Source organism: Bos taurus, chromosome 7 (assembly GCF_002263795.3).
Source record: "Bos taurus isolate L1 Dominette 01449 registration number 42190680 breed Hereford chromosome 7, ARS-UCD2.0, whole genome shotgun sequence".
In the NCBI taxonomy this organism is placed as follows: domain Eukaryota; kingdom Metazoa; phylum Chordata; class Mammalia; order Artiodactyla; family Bovidae; genus Bos; species Bos taurus.
The window spans coordinates 38,089,942-38,101,977 of record NC_037334.1 but is presented as its reverse complement, the minus strand read 5'-3'; the positions used below and the strand labels follow the sequence as shown (position 1 = coordinate 38,101,977).

At 56.0% G+C, this 12,036-nt stretch overlaps 1 protein-coding gene across 1 annotated transcript; it reads left to right on the top strand.

Annotated features, from left to right (window-relative positions):
- The first annotated feature begins 1,504 nt into the window (after positions 1–1,504).
- On the top strand, positions 1,505–10,422 carry SNCB (synuclein beta). Its single transcript, NM_001075360.1, is given in 6 exon segments — positions 1,505–1,744; positions 2,380–2,509; positions 5,262–5,303; positions 5,515–5,633; positions 9,355–9,444; positions 9,775–10,422. Coding segments are annotated over 5 exon segments (405 nt in total). The 5' UTR covers positions 1,505–1,744; positions 2,380–2,388; the 3' UTR covers positions 9,808–10,422.
- The last annotated feature ends 1,614 nt before the right edge of the window (positions 10,423–12,036 follow it).

The following is a 12,036-nucleotide window of genomic DNA, read 5'->3' as shown; positions in this document are numbered from 1 at the left end:
TCACACCATGTCTTATACTCCTATATCAATGCACATGGGTCTAACCCATCCTTTCTAATGACAGCATTGCACTGAGTGGATGAACCATAATTAACTAGCCAGTCCTCTACAGATAGACATTTAGATTATTTTCAGTTTTGTGCTACAATAAACTATGCTGCAGCGAAGAGCCTTGCACACATGTCTTTGTGTGCTTGTGAGAGTAGAGATCCAAAGGATGAATTCCTGGAAGGGGAACTAACTGTTGGCTCTAAAGGAGCATGCATTTATGTCTTTGGTAAACATTGCCAAATTGTCTTCCAAAAAGCATGTGCCAGTTTGCAGCTCTATCAGCAATCTGTGAACAATTTTTTCCAGGCCCTGCATAGTCTGGCTCCTGGCTGCCCTCTCACCTCATCATCTGACACTTACACCCTACATTTCCAACCATGGTGCCTTTGCGGATGCTATGTCCACAACCCAAAATGTCCTTCCTCCTTTGTTTGCTAGATGAAATTCCACAAGGCCCAGCTCAGATGTCACCTCCTCTGTACAGCTTTACCTGACTCTGTTGAGCTGTCAGAGACCCCTTCCTCTGGTATCCCACAGCTTCCTGGGCATAATTATACCAACTAAGGACCTATGTGTGACTGGCACTCTAGGGTCATTTTGACAATCCAGACCATAACCACAGAAAAAAGGATCATGTCCACCTCCTTCTCCTTCCCTGTTGCTTCTTCCGCTACGTTGTGTTTTATCTGTTCCCAAGCACAGTCCTGCCTCAGGGCCTTTGCACATACAGTTCCCTCTCTATGGATCTTGCCCTCAAGCATCCTGATCTTGGTGCTTCTCTGGGATCTCTGCTTCCATTCACCTCCTCATAGAGGCCTTCCCTGACCACCAGATCTCAAGCACCCCTACTCTAGTAACTCTTGTCCATCTCCATTTTATCATCTCCATGACTCTAATCACAAGCTGAAATAACCTTTGGCTTAAGCATTGATGTTTATTTTCTGTCCTGTGTCCCATCTCTGCACACACACAAATTCACCACTGCAAACTCCCCAAAAAGGAGGGGTCTAGTTTTCCTTTGGTGCTGTCTCCAGCCTCAAATCTGCCTGGTACCTAAGAGCTCAGTAAACGTTCGCTGAATGAACCATCCATATTTTACAGAAGAGGAAATTGACATTCAGAAAGGAGAGCTGAGTAGCCCAAGGTCCCACAGTTAATAAAGACCTCCAAACCCATCTGAACACTAAAACCAACTGCAGTATTTCTCCCGTACTCTAAGCACGCCGCATTGTGTCTCCCACCAGACTAGGTTCCTGGGGCACAGGACTTGAGTCCGATGACGCTCCGGGGTCCCCAGCGGCGTGTCCCGGGCCCGCCCCGTGAGGCTAGCTGGCTCCGCGGAGATGTCACCCTCCCCGCCTCCTGTCAGTCAGGCCGAGGGGGTGGCGCGGCCGCCAGGGGGTGGCGCTGAGCTCAGAGCTGCCGCAGCGCCCCAGCCGGAGCAGGAGCGCGCGAGACAGCAGGGCGCTAGAAGCGAGCGGCGGCTGGCGAAGCACTCCAGGCCCGGACACTACTGCACCTAGGCTCAGGGCTCGTGCCTCGTCTGCTGCAAACCAGCCTGAACGCCTGGACACGGCCCGATCCCTCATCGGCCCGAGCCCACCCAGGCCCAGCCCAGCCGAGCCTGTGCGTCCACCTGCCGCAGCCTCTGCCGCAGCCGCCACTCCATCCCCAACCCGGGCCCCGCATCTAGGTGAGGCGGCCGCGCTCCTGGCGCCCCGGGCTTAGCCGAAGGGGAAAGGTCTGGCAATGGAGTGGAGGAGGGACGGGATGGGATGGGGAAGGGGCCCGAGAACGTAAACAGAACGCCGCGGGGTGCGTGTCCGTGTGCGACCCGGGGTATGTGTCTCTCTTGCTTCGTGTCTGCAGCTGCCTGGATGGCCGTGTGGCCGTGCGCCCGCGCCCGTATGCCCCGTGGTGTGTCCGCGTGTCTGTGCGCGTTCGAATGTCTGAGGGTCCTGTGTGTGCACGTGAGCGTGTCCAAGGAGTATGTTTGTTTGCGTGGCCGTGTGTCTGTCGCGTGTGTACAGGCAGGCCCCCGGGCTTCGCGCCATGCCCAGCACTCCGATTCCGCGGGGCTGCAGGTTGCAGGGCCCCGGATAACCGAGGCGGGGGGCCCCTCCTGCGTTCACGGGCTTCAAGGACGCTAGGACTCGCCGCGGCCCTGTGGCCTGGCGCTGGGGAAGGGAGTAAGGTGGGAGGAGGTTCCGGGCCAGAAGGGCGCCTTCGGTCTCAGGGGGAGGGAATGGGACACCTGCGGTCTCTTCACAAGGGCTGGGGTGAGGATGTGGGCGAGCGCACCGGTGCCCGTGTGTTCGTCCTCCCCAGGCCGCCAGGATGGAAGTGTTCATGAAGGGCCTGTCCATGGCCAAGGAGGGCGTCGTGGCCGCCGCGGAGAAAACCAAGCAGGGGGTCACCGAGGCCGCGGAGAAGACCAAGGAGGGTGTCCTCTACGTCGGTGGGCGAGGGGCGGGGCTTCCGGGGCTGCGAGGTTTGGGTGTCTTCCGAGAGGACAGAGCCGAGGTCCTCAGAGGGAGGAAGTGGGGGGTCTGGGCCGGAGAATATGAGTCAGCAGATGGGGCCGGGTTAGCAGGGTCACTGAGGACATAGCCAGCCTGGGTCAGTGATGACACGGACGGTAGGGGGGAATGGAGGAAGGGTTGATGAGCGTGGAGTTCAGCTGAAAGTCCAGAGAAGCAAGGCAGGGATCAAAGAAGATAGCCTTCTTCTGCTTCTTCTTCCCATTATTAATAGTTATCTGGTGTTGAACCCTTACTGTCTGCCAAGTACAGTGTGAAATACATCTGCAACATCTATTACTTCACTTAATGCTCCCTGCCCATCCACCGACCAGGGAAACCCCGGCTTCCCAGCGCTTTGATTATGTTGCTCAAGGTCACAGCTGATAAGACCTAAAGCTGAAGTTTTAGCCAAGCTTTATGGATTCCAAAGTGCCCCCCTCCCCTTACCACTCTCCTTCTTGTATTGTTGGGGCTCCCTCCCAGCCCTGCTCTCCACCTCTGAAAGCTCTCCTCTCAGTGGTTCCACCATTGGCATCTCTCCTAGGGGTCCACCATCCTTGCAACTAACAGCTGTCATCAGGAGAAAGGCCAAGTGGTTAAAATATCTCACTCTAAGTGGGGGGGGGGGGGGGGGGAAGAGCGATGCTTCAGGGTCATTTGCATAAAGGGAGGCAGGAAACTCTGCATTCAGTCTGCTGATTCAGGGCTTACTTTTGTGTGATAGAATTATCTTCTGTTCAGGCTGCAGAGGATTGGTTAACCTGCCCAGGGCTGTGGCAGATTTGGAATGGTGGTAATTTGAAAAATACTTTTTGATCACCTACTCTGTGCTGGTAGGTGCCGGCTCTGCTGATGGTGAGGTCAAGTATTCCAGTCTCGGGCTTTGACATCCAGTGGCTGGGGTGGGGAGCCACTTTGGTAATCAAAGAGGGTAGCATTTGAGCTGAGCCCAGAGAATAAGGAGCGTTGGGGAGGGAGGTGCAGAAAAGGCAGGTGCCAAGGGCCCTGGGATGGGGCGAAAGATACTGGGTTTGAGAGCAGAGGGCAGAAAGCAAGGATAAGAAATGAGATCAGAAATAGCCAGTTCATGAGGGGCCCTTGCAGGCAAAGCATTAGACTGACTGCCATGGCAGACTGTGAGCCAGGGACCGACATGATCTGGCTTCAGTATAGAGAAGTCCCTTAGGACTCTGGGGACAGAACAAATTACAGGGAGGCCCGCTGGGAGGTAACATAGCCACGAGATGAGGGTGGTTAGAGCTAGGGCAGAGGTGATGGAGACTGGGAGAAGGCTTGAGCTCACACCTTCTGGACCCTAGCTCTGGCCTCCCTCTTCCCTCAGCCCTTTCACTCCTGTGGACCCCTGACATCCCTGATGCTGTCTCCCTGCTAACAGACTCAACAACCACCTCCTTTTCCCCCAGGTTGGCACCTCCTGCTCCTCTCCCTGAGCAGGAACTCCTGATGGTCCCCAGCTCCTATTCATCAAAGACTCAGCTCCCTGTAGCCTAGCATTCAACCTGCCTCATGGTTCCATCTCAGTCTCCATCACTCTGAGCACACAGACCGTATCAACGTGCCCCATGCAGACCCTGAAATCACACCTCTCTAGGCCTCGCCTACATGCTTCATGTCCCTAAAACACCCTCCTCAGTCCCCTTTCTGTGTATCCACTGCTCCCCATTTGTCAAGACCTGGGAAACAACGCCCCCCCAATCCTGCAACCCCCCGGAGGCCCAGACTTCCTCTCCCCACTACTTTGAGGCCCAAGGCACCAACTTTCTTCTTCTCTGTCCCTCATCTGACAGTGAGCCATCAGCCTAGGACTTGAATCAGAGAAGGTGCCAACAAGTGTTTATGCGAGGAATAAATGGAAGTGCTTGCACAACCCTCCATCCCCAGTCCCCAGCCACAGGTGTCTGGATGTGGCTGGCCTTAGCCCTGAGAAGCCCGTCTGCCTGCACCCTCCTCTCGCCAGCCTCAGCTGGCCCACACTCCCGTTTATGGCTCTATCTGCTGCTGTCTGGGTTGCCAGATCCTCAGGATTGGAGACATCCCTCTCTCCCGAAGGTTTCCACCCCCACCTCAGGACAGGCTCTCTTGCCTTTCCCAGTTACTACCCTCCTGGGAAGACCCAGCCAATGCCTTAGCTGTCAGTCACCATCTTCACGTCACCCTTAGACCCATCCTGCATCTAAGACACTCGCTACTTTGGCCAAAAGGAGAGATTTGCACCCTATTTAAAAGAGTCTTAAGAAATGGAGCAGGTGGTGTGGGGATGTGAGTGTACTGGGGCAGGATGTGGGCAGTTGTGCACCAAGGGCACCTTTCCAAAGACAGAATCTTTTCGCCCCACCCCAAGGTCCACCCCCACCCCCACCTGCTCCCATCCAGGGCAGAGGATTAAATGAACTGGCAGGCAGAGTGCTTTCCCAGTGCTGGATCGTCGGCAACATCCAAGGGAGGGTGGGTGGGTCAGGGCATGGGACCGGGACAGACAGTGGGGAGAACTGGACGTCCAGATGATGCAGGCATGGAAGGGGGCACTTGTGGGATTTGGGGCCCCAAGAAGGCAGGGAGGGACCAGGATGCCCATGCTGCCTGGGCCCCTCTGCCCACTCTGTAACCACTGTGCTTGCTGGTTTCTGTTCCCTCGGCCCTTAAGTGTGCTCCGTTTTGTCCCCACAGGAAGCAAAACCCGAGAAGGGGTGGTGCAAGGAGTGGCCTCAGGTACTAGCCCAGCCCTGCCCACTTGTTCCCTTACCTTGGCCTAGGGTCTGCAGACATCCAGAGAGTGAGGGCAGAGGGCGGCGGGAGAGGGCACCCCCAGAGCTTTCTGCGGGGTGTAGTGCTCTGTGGGAAGTCAGGCCCTGGGACACTATGGAGGAGGAGGGCATCTATGTCTGCTTGACCTTTGCCCCCAACCCTCTCCCTGACACAGTGGCTGAGAAAACCAAGGAGCAGGCATCACACCTGGGAGGAGCCGTGTTCTCTGGGGCTGGGAACATTGCAGCAGCCACAGGTCTGGTGAAGAAGGAGGAGTTCCCCACTGATCTGAAGGTGAGCTATCCTTCCAACACACACACACACACACACATACCAGCTACACCCATAAATCTGCCGCCAGGCTCCCTGCTCCCCCAGCCAGCCTGGGGCACAAGCCACCTCGCCTAACATTCTGCACGGCCCAGATAGACACAGCTCGGCATGAGTCTGCATGTGGCTTTGTGCGGGCATGGCACTCCCCGTGACTGTGACCCAAATCTGGATTGGGTACATGTATCCTGCTCGTGAGTGTGATCTGGCCTGCTTTTGGCCTCATCTGCATATGTCACTGATTGTTCCCTCACGTCTTTTCAGTCAACAAGTATTCACGCCAGGGAGGGATCGTTCTAGGGGTTACCACAGCAAATAGGTTCCTACATTCACGGAGCTGACTCTGTAGTGGGAGAAGATACAGTAAACAGCTAACCAGTGCACAAGATGATTTCAGATAGGGATATGTGCTATGAAGAAAACAAGAGCGATGGGATAGAGAGTCAAGGGGTGAGGGGGCTACTTTAGTTGGGAGGGCTTCTCTGAGAAGGTGACATTAGAGCTGACACCCAAGTGATGAGGCACACCGTGTGGGAAGTCTATTTCAGGCAGGAGGAACAGCACGTGCAAAGGCCCTGAGGCAGGCGTGAGCAGAAGTGGGCCATGGGGAGGGATGAACTGTGTCTCACACATTTGTGCAGACATGTTACCCCAGGCAAGTGGTGGCAGCAACCCATGTGTGCACAAAGTCAGATACCTTCCTTAGGACATGCTGCAGGGTAAGGGCTGTGAGCTCTGGAGCCCCACAGAGCTGGATCTGAATCTCAGCTCCATTACTTCTTGACTGTCTGGCCCTGGGCAGGTCCTGTCACGTCTCTGAGCCTGATTCTTTGCCTCTAAGACAGGAGATGAATACAAGAGGACTTTTGTGTAGATTAGAGATAATGTAGCTTAGAGGTGTTTAAAAACGTAAGTGTGCATCAGATCGGTCTGAGGTAGGGCTAGAATGTACATTTCTAAAAGGTATCTGGGTGATGTTGATGCTGCAGGTCCAGGGATCACATCTTGAGAACCACTGACGTAAAGAGCCTGGATGACATACAGTGAATGCTCAGTAAGAGATGATGGCCCACGATCACAGGATCAGCCTGTGTGTGCCCCCAGGGGCTTGTGTCACAGGTGTGCTAGGACGTTGAACTCTGTGGATCTATACACCATCTGCACAGTTGCCTCCTGTGCGGTGCTCCATGTTTTCCACGTACAAATGCTGAATCTGCCTCCATGGGGGTGGGGCTTCCTTCCGTGTGATCTCGGCGTGAGCGGATCCATCCACTGGGCTGGGGGAGGAGACCACACAGCACCCTCCACTCTAGACATTCTGCTCAGTTGGTTCCTTCCCTCTGCTCAGAAGTTCTGGTTCAAGTCCTGTCTCTGCATTTTACCAGCTGTGTGACTTCCCATTTCTTATCCTTGTTTCCAGTGATCACTCCCATTCATTGATCTCTTGTGTGGGCAGGTGCTGTTCTAAATATTGTACATGGAGTCACTCAATGAATCTTCACAATGTCCCTGTAAAAAAAGGTATCACAATTAGCACATCTTATAGGTAAAAGAACTGAGGCTCAGAGAGGTGAAGTGACCTACTCAAGATCCCAAATCCTGCCTGCCCCCAAGAAGGTAGTTGGGAGGTGCTAAGCTCAGGTTCATGTCACTGTAGTCCCTTGATGCCAACATGGGACGAAGCCCAGTACTGAGAGCTAGGGCGCAGAGAAAGCAGAGCTGTCAGCTTGAGGCTTGGTGAGGGGGCTTTTGCACACAATCATTTTTCTCAGGCTGCCTTCCTCTTACCAGCACTTGTTGACATTTCAAACCTCCTTTCTCAAGAGAACTCAAGATCATAGACTTACAATCTAAAGCCAGGTGTTTGGGGCCACTGGCCCCATGGAGAAGTCATGCAAGCTAAGAGTGTGAGTTTCTGTCTCTACCTCTCAATCTGCCCACATACAGTATCGTGGAAGCCTCCCCACACGCATACAAAGCAAAGACACCATCCCGCTTCCCATCCAAGGCAGCTGAGATCAGAGGTGAAGCAACTGACCTGATGCCAAAGAGGTGTGAATAGCAAGGCTGGGGTGGTTTTTAAGTGAACTTCTTACTGAAGTATATTATGCAGAAAACATTCATGCAGAAAACACACAGATCCATGGAATTTTCACAAACTCAACTCTCCCCAGGTAATCAAGCACCCAGATCAAGACATAAAACAGAAGACATAGCTCGTTAGAAGCCCCCCTTACCCTCCCTCCCACCCTACTCCCAGGGCTAAGACTAGGGTGAGGGAAGTGGAGTGCCTGGGGCACAAAATTTAAGGGGGCACTTATTCCAGGGTCTCGTTTATCCCCGGCACCTGACTCTCCTCACCTTTATCCTGTCCCCCTCCACAGTTAATTGCTTCTATCACCACAGATTATCTGGGTGTCTTTCAGCTTTATGTAAACGTTATCCTAAAGCACATGTTCTTTTGTACCCGGGTTCTTTCACTCATCACTCAGAAGGGGAGTCAAGCATGCCTTGGTGTGCACTGGGTTTTCCCATCGTAGACGTGCGGTACCCTCTGTGTGACAGGACCACAGTGCACACATTATTCTCCTGCTGTTGGACATTTGTTTCCAAACAATGTACAGAGCTGGGATTCTTCACATTCTGTTTCTTTCCTGGGTTCTGGTCATAGCCGGGTGACTTTGGGCAAGCTAACATTTCCCCACCTCCTGGGCTGTGGTGGACTCCCTGTAACTAGGGGAAGTGAGCTAAGCCAGGAGTGTAAACTCATGTGGTCACAGGGCCCACCTAGACAGGTAATGTGAAGGAGCTGAAGCTGCCTGGACGGAGCTGGAGCAACTAGGCCAAGGTGCCAGCCCTTATGGGTCCCAAGATTCTTACCTCTGCCCAGTAGGGAGGGACTGTGGTTACATGTGCAACTGGGGGACGTGGTGGGGCCCCTTGCCTACAGAGCATGAACCTCAGGTTACTGTGTGTGCCCACGTGTGCAATCAGCTCAGTCTCGTGTTTGTGCACATATATGTGCTCGCTCACAGGGGACTGGCCATATGTCTGGCAGCCCCCTATTTGCATATATGCTGGCCTGCACAGGTCTGGGCAGCAGATGCTATGGGGAGGGGAGAGTCTTAGCTCACACATCCAAGCAACACCATGAGCTGTTGCTTCCAGCTTATCTTAAAATAGCAACAGCTGAAGAAACCAGGCCACACAGGGCCCTGGGGGAGGGATGGGTGGAAAGTGGCAGGGGAATGGCTCAGAGCCCCTGCTCAGCTCTGTCCCTGAGCCTCCATCTTCCTCCAGCCCAGAGGAGCCTCCAGGGTTATCTTGGGGTCCTCCTAAGCACCCCCCACCTACAGAGCTGACACAAAGAGGGACAAATGGATGATTATGTGTGCTATCTCCCCATCCCATCCAGTCCCATCAAGGGAAGCACAGGAGGCTGTCAGCTGCTGGGAGAGGGGTATGGGTACCTGCAACCCCTGGACATCCCCAGCTTCAAGCCATGATTGGAGGGATTTCACTGCTCCATCCCATTTCCAAGGCACTCCAAATAAACAATTAAAAATTCTGGTTGCACTGCCAACAAAGCCCAGCCTTCCCCAGATCAGCCAAAAACTTCCCAGGGTAGGAATCTGGGGGGCATGCGCAGCTGGCCTCAAAAGCCCTGTCTCTTTTCTTCCTGCAGCCAGAGGAAGTGGCCCAGGAAGCTGCCGAGGAGCCGCTGATCGAGCCCCTGATGGAGCCTGAAGGAGAGAGTTATGAGGAACAGCCCCAGGTGAGGGGTGGGGCTTTGGGCGTCCCCGGCTGGGGTGGGAGGTTCCTGGGAGGATAAGTTTGGGACAGTGAGTTTTCAAGCTCCCAGACCCCAGACCCCAGAGATGCAGCAGGGAGGGAGGGCAGATGGAGCCTGTCGCTGGGTCTCAGGCACCCCTGCCCAGGAACATCCCAGCCGTCCCCAAATTCTAGGTCTCTCCCCTGCCCAGGGGGAGGGGCGTTCACTATTCCTCCTGGTGGGCGAAGGGTCTCGGGGCACGGCCTGGCCACTTGGTCTCCAACCCCTTCCTCTTTTGCTCTTCTCCACTCTACCCCCATCCCTCTGATGCAGGAGGAGTATCAGGAGTATGAGCCAGAGGCGTAAGGGCCCAGGACGGCCCCCCACCAGCAGCACAATCCCTTCCCGGTCCCCTGCCCCGCCCCCCAGAGCCAGGGCTGTCCTTCTACCCCTTCCCCTCAAAACACGAGATCTTCCTTCGCTCCGAGGTGCCCCCTGGGAGCCCGTGTTTGAGTCTCTCTGTCTGTCCTTCCCGCCCGCGTCCAACCCTGGGGCGTGGACAGGGCTGGGGCTGCGGCCAAGGCTGGGAACCTCGCAGCACGTATGTTGCCCCTTCCGCGCCCCATCCGGTCTGGTATCTGCGCGGTTGTAGCATGTTCTATGTGTTTTTAAACGAACAGGAAAGCGACGGCTCCCCTCCACCCCCCGATAGAGGCTCTCTGAAGGGCCTCCGGGCACCCCTGCCAAAGCCCTCCAGCGCACTCCCACATCGACCCCAAGAACCTTTTTTTTCTTTTAAACCAAAACCAGGAGCCAGGCTGTGCCATGACCCCTCCCCTAGCCGACCCGGTCCGAGCGCGGGCGTCGTGTATCGTGATTGTAGCATGGAGAGTCCCCCACCCTCGTGTGAGCGTGTTCCGGGAGGGCGGGTCCGGCCGCCCCCCTCTTTGCGTGTCCATGAATAAAGCCAATCTGTCTGTAGCAGGCGCCGCACGGGCAGGGCAGGGCAGGGCTGGGCTGGGCGCTGGATGGGGGCCGACAGACTTCCAGGTTACAGCCTGCCTCACTCCACTCTTTGGGGCCCGGCACACCCAGACCACGTGTAAGACTGACCACCTCGGGCCTCAGCTCCTACCCTCCCGCATGGACGACCTGGATGGACGCGGCACCCCCCACGCCTGGCTCCCAGGCTGGGACATGCTGCTGGCAGGGAGGCGGCCTCGGGCGCCACCTACTGGACCATAAAGCACCTACTGGGGGTGCTGGGCGGAAGGAAGCCCAGTACAGCCGAGGCGCAGGGCCCACAGGCTCACACCTCAAGGCACAGGCAGCGCAGGAGCATCGATGGCTACGCGCCGCGGACTTGTGTGCACTTATGCTGGTCCTTGGGCGCCAACTCGAGTGTACCCACCGGACAGGCGCGCACCTGCACTCACGCGCGCAGCACGCTGGCCGACAAGTGCAGAACCGGGCGCGCACTCAGAGTTGCACGCGCACCGCGAAGCTCTGGGAAAACAGCAGCGTGATCACTGGAAGAAGCTGCTGACCCTAAACTCCCCGCCCCCACACACCCCAAGAACACTGACATGCACATACCCCTGCGCACACCGGCCCGCTGCAGAAAAACTCATCCCGGAGGAGAGGAAATGGACAGTTGTCCCCCCAAAAAAGGCAGAGTTCGGGCAACCAGTGCTCCACCCTTCCCAGAAAAGCCTCGGAAAGTTTGCGACCTCGGCTGAGGTGAGCTAGGGTCTGCAGAAATCTGGGAAGCCGGCCCGGAACCTTGCGCAGATCGGTATCTGCATTGCTGCTGCTGCTACTGCTAAGTCGCTTCAGTCGTGTCCGACTCTGTGCGACCCCATAGACGGCTGCCCACCAGGCTCCTCTGTCCCTGGGATTCTCCAGGCAAGAATACTGGAGTGGGTTGCCATTTCCTTCTCCAGGTACTGCACTAGAGGGCCCCCAACACCGCCTCAGCACTGGGGAGTAGGGGCGGAGAAGCCGCGGTGCTGCACAGAGGCCCCGCCCCCATCAGGGCGAAAGCACTGCTCTGATTGGCATAGAACACACCGCGCCCGCGTCAAGGCCCCGCCCCAGCCAGGGGTAGGCCCCGCCCCCGCCGTTGCGGCGCTCTTGCTCTCTTTCGCCGCAGCAGTAGCTTAACCTGGCTCAGACCCAGGCCACCACCCTTGCACATGCGGAAGCCCAGCACCTTCTTGTCACGATAGCCCCTAAACCTCGCCTGATCAAGACGCCATCCTTTCTCTGCCAAGTCCGACCTCCCTTCCGACTCAAACCTTTCTTCGCCCTTGGAAACCTAAGGGCCAGAAGAAGCTTGCTCTATTTATTCAACCCCCAAGTGTTTAGCGTCCCCTCCTTCCCTGAGTTGTTGGGGGCGGTAGGGTGCAGAAGGCCTTGAACGCTGGGGGACACCAGGGTCACTTGAGTCACTTTGGCCTGCAGTGAAGGAGCCTTTACTTCCGGAAGTACGAAGCTGCTGGCAGACGTGTGTGTAGGGAGAACAAACGGGGGTGGGGGGTGGGGCCGTGGGGGGTCTCTAATTCTCTGACTCAACGTGCGAGTACTAGGATGTCC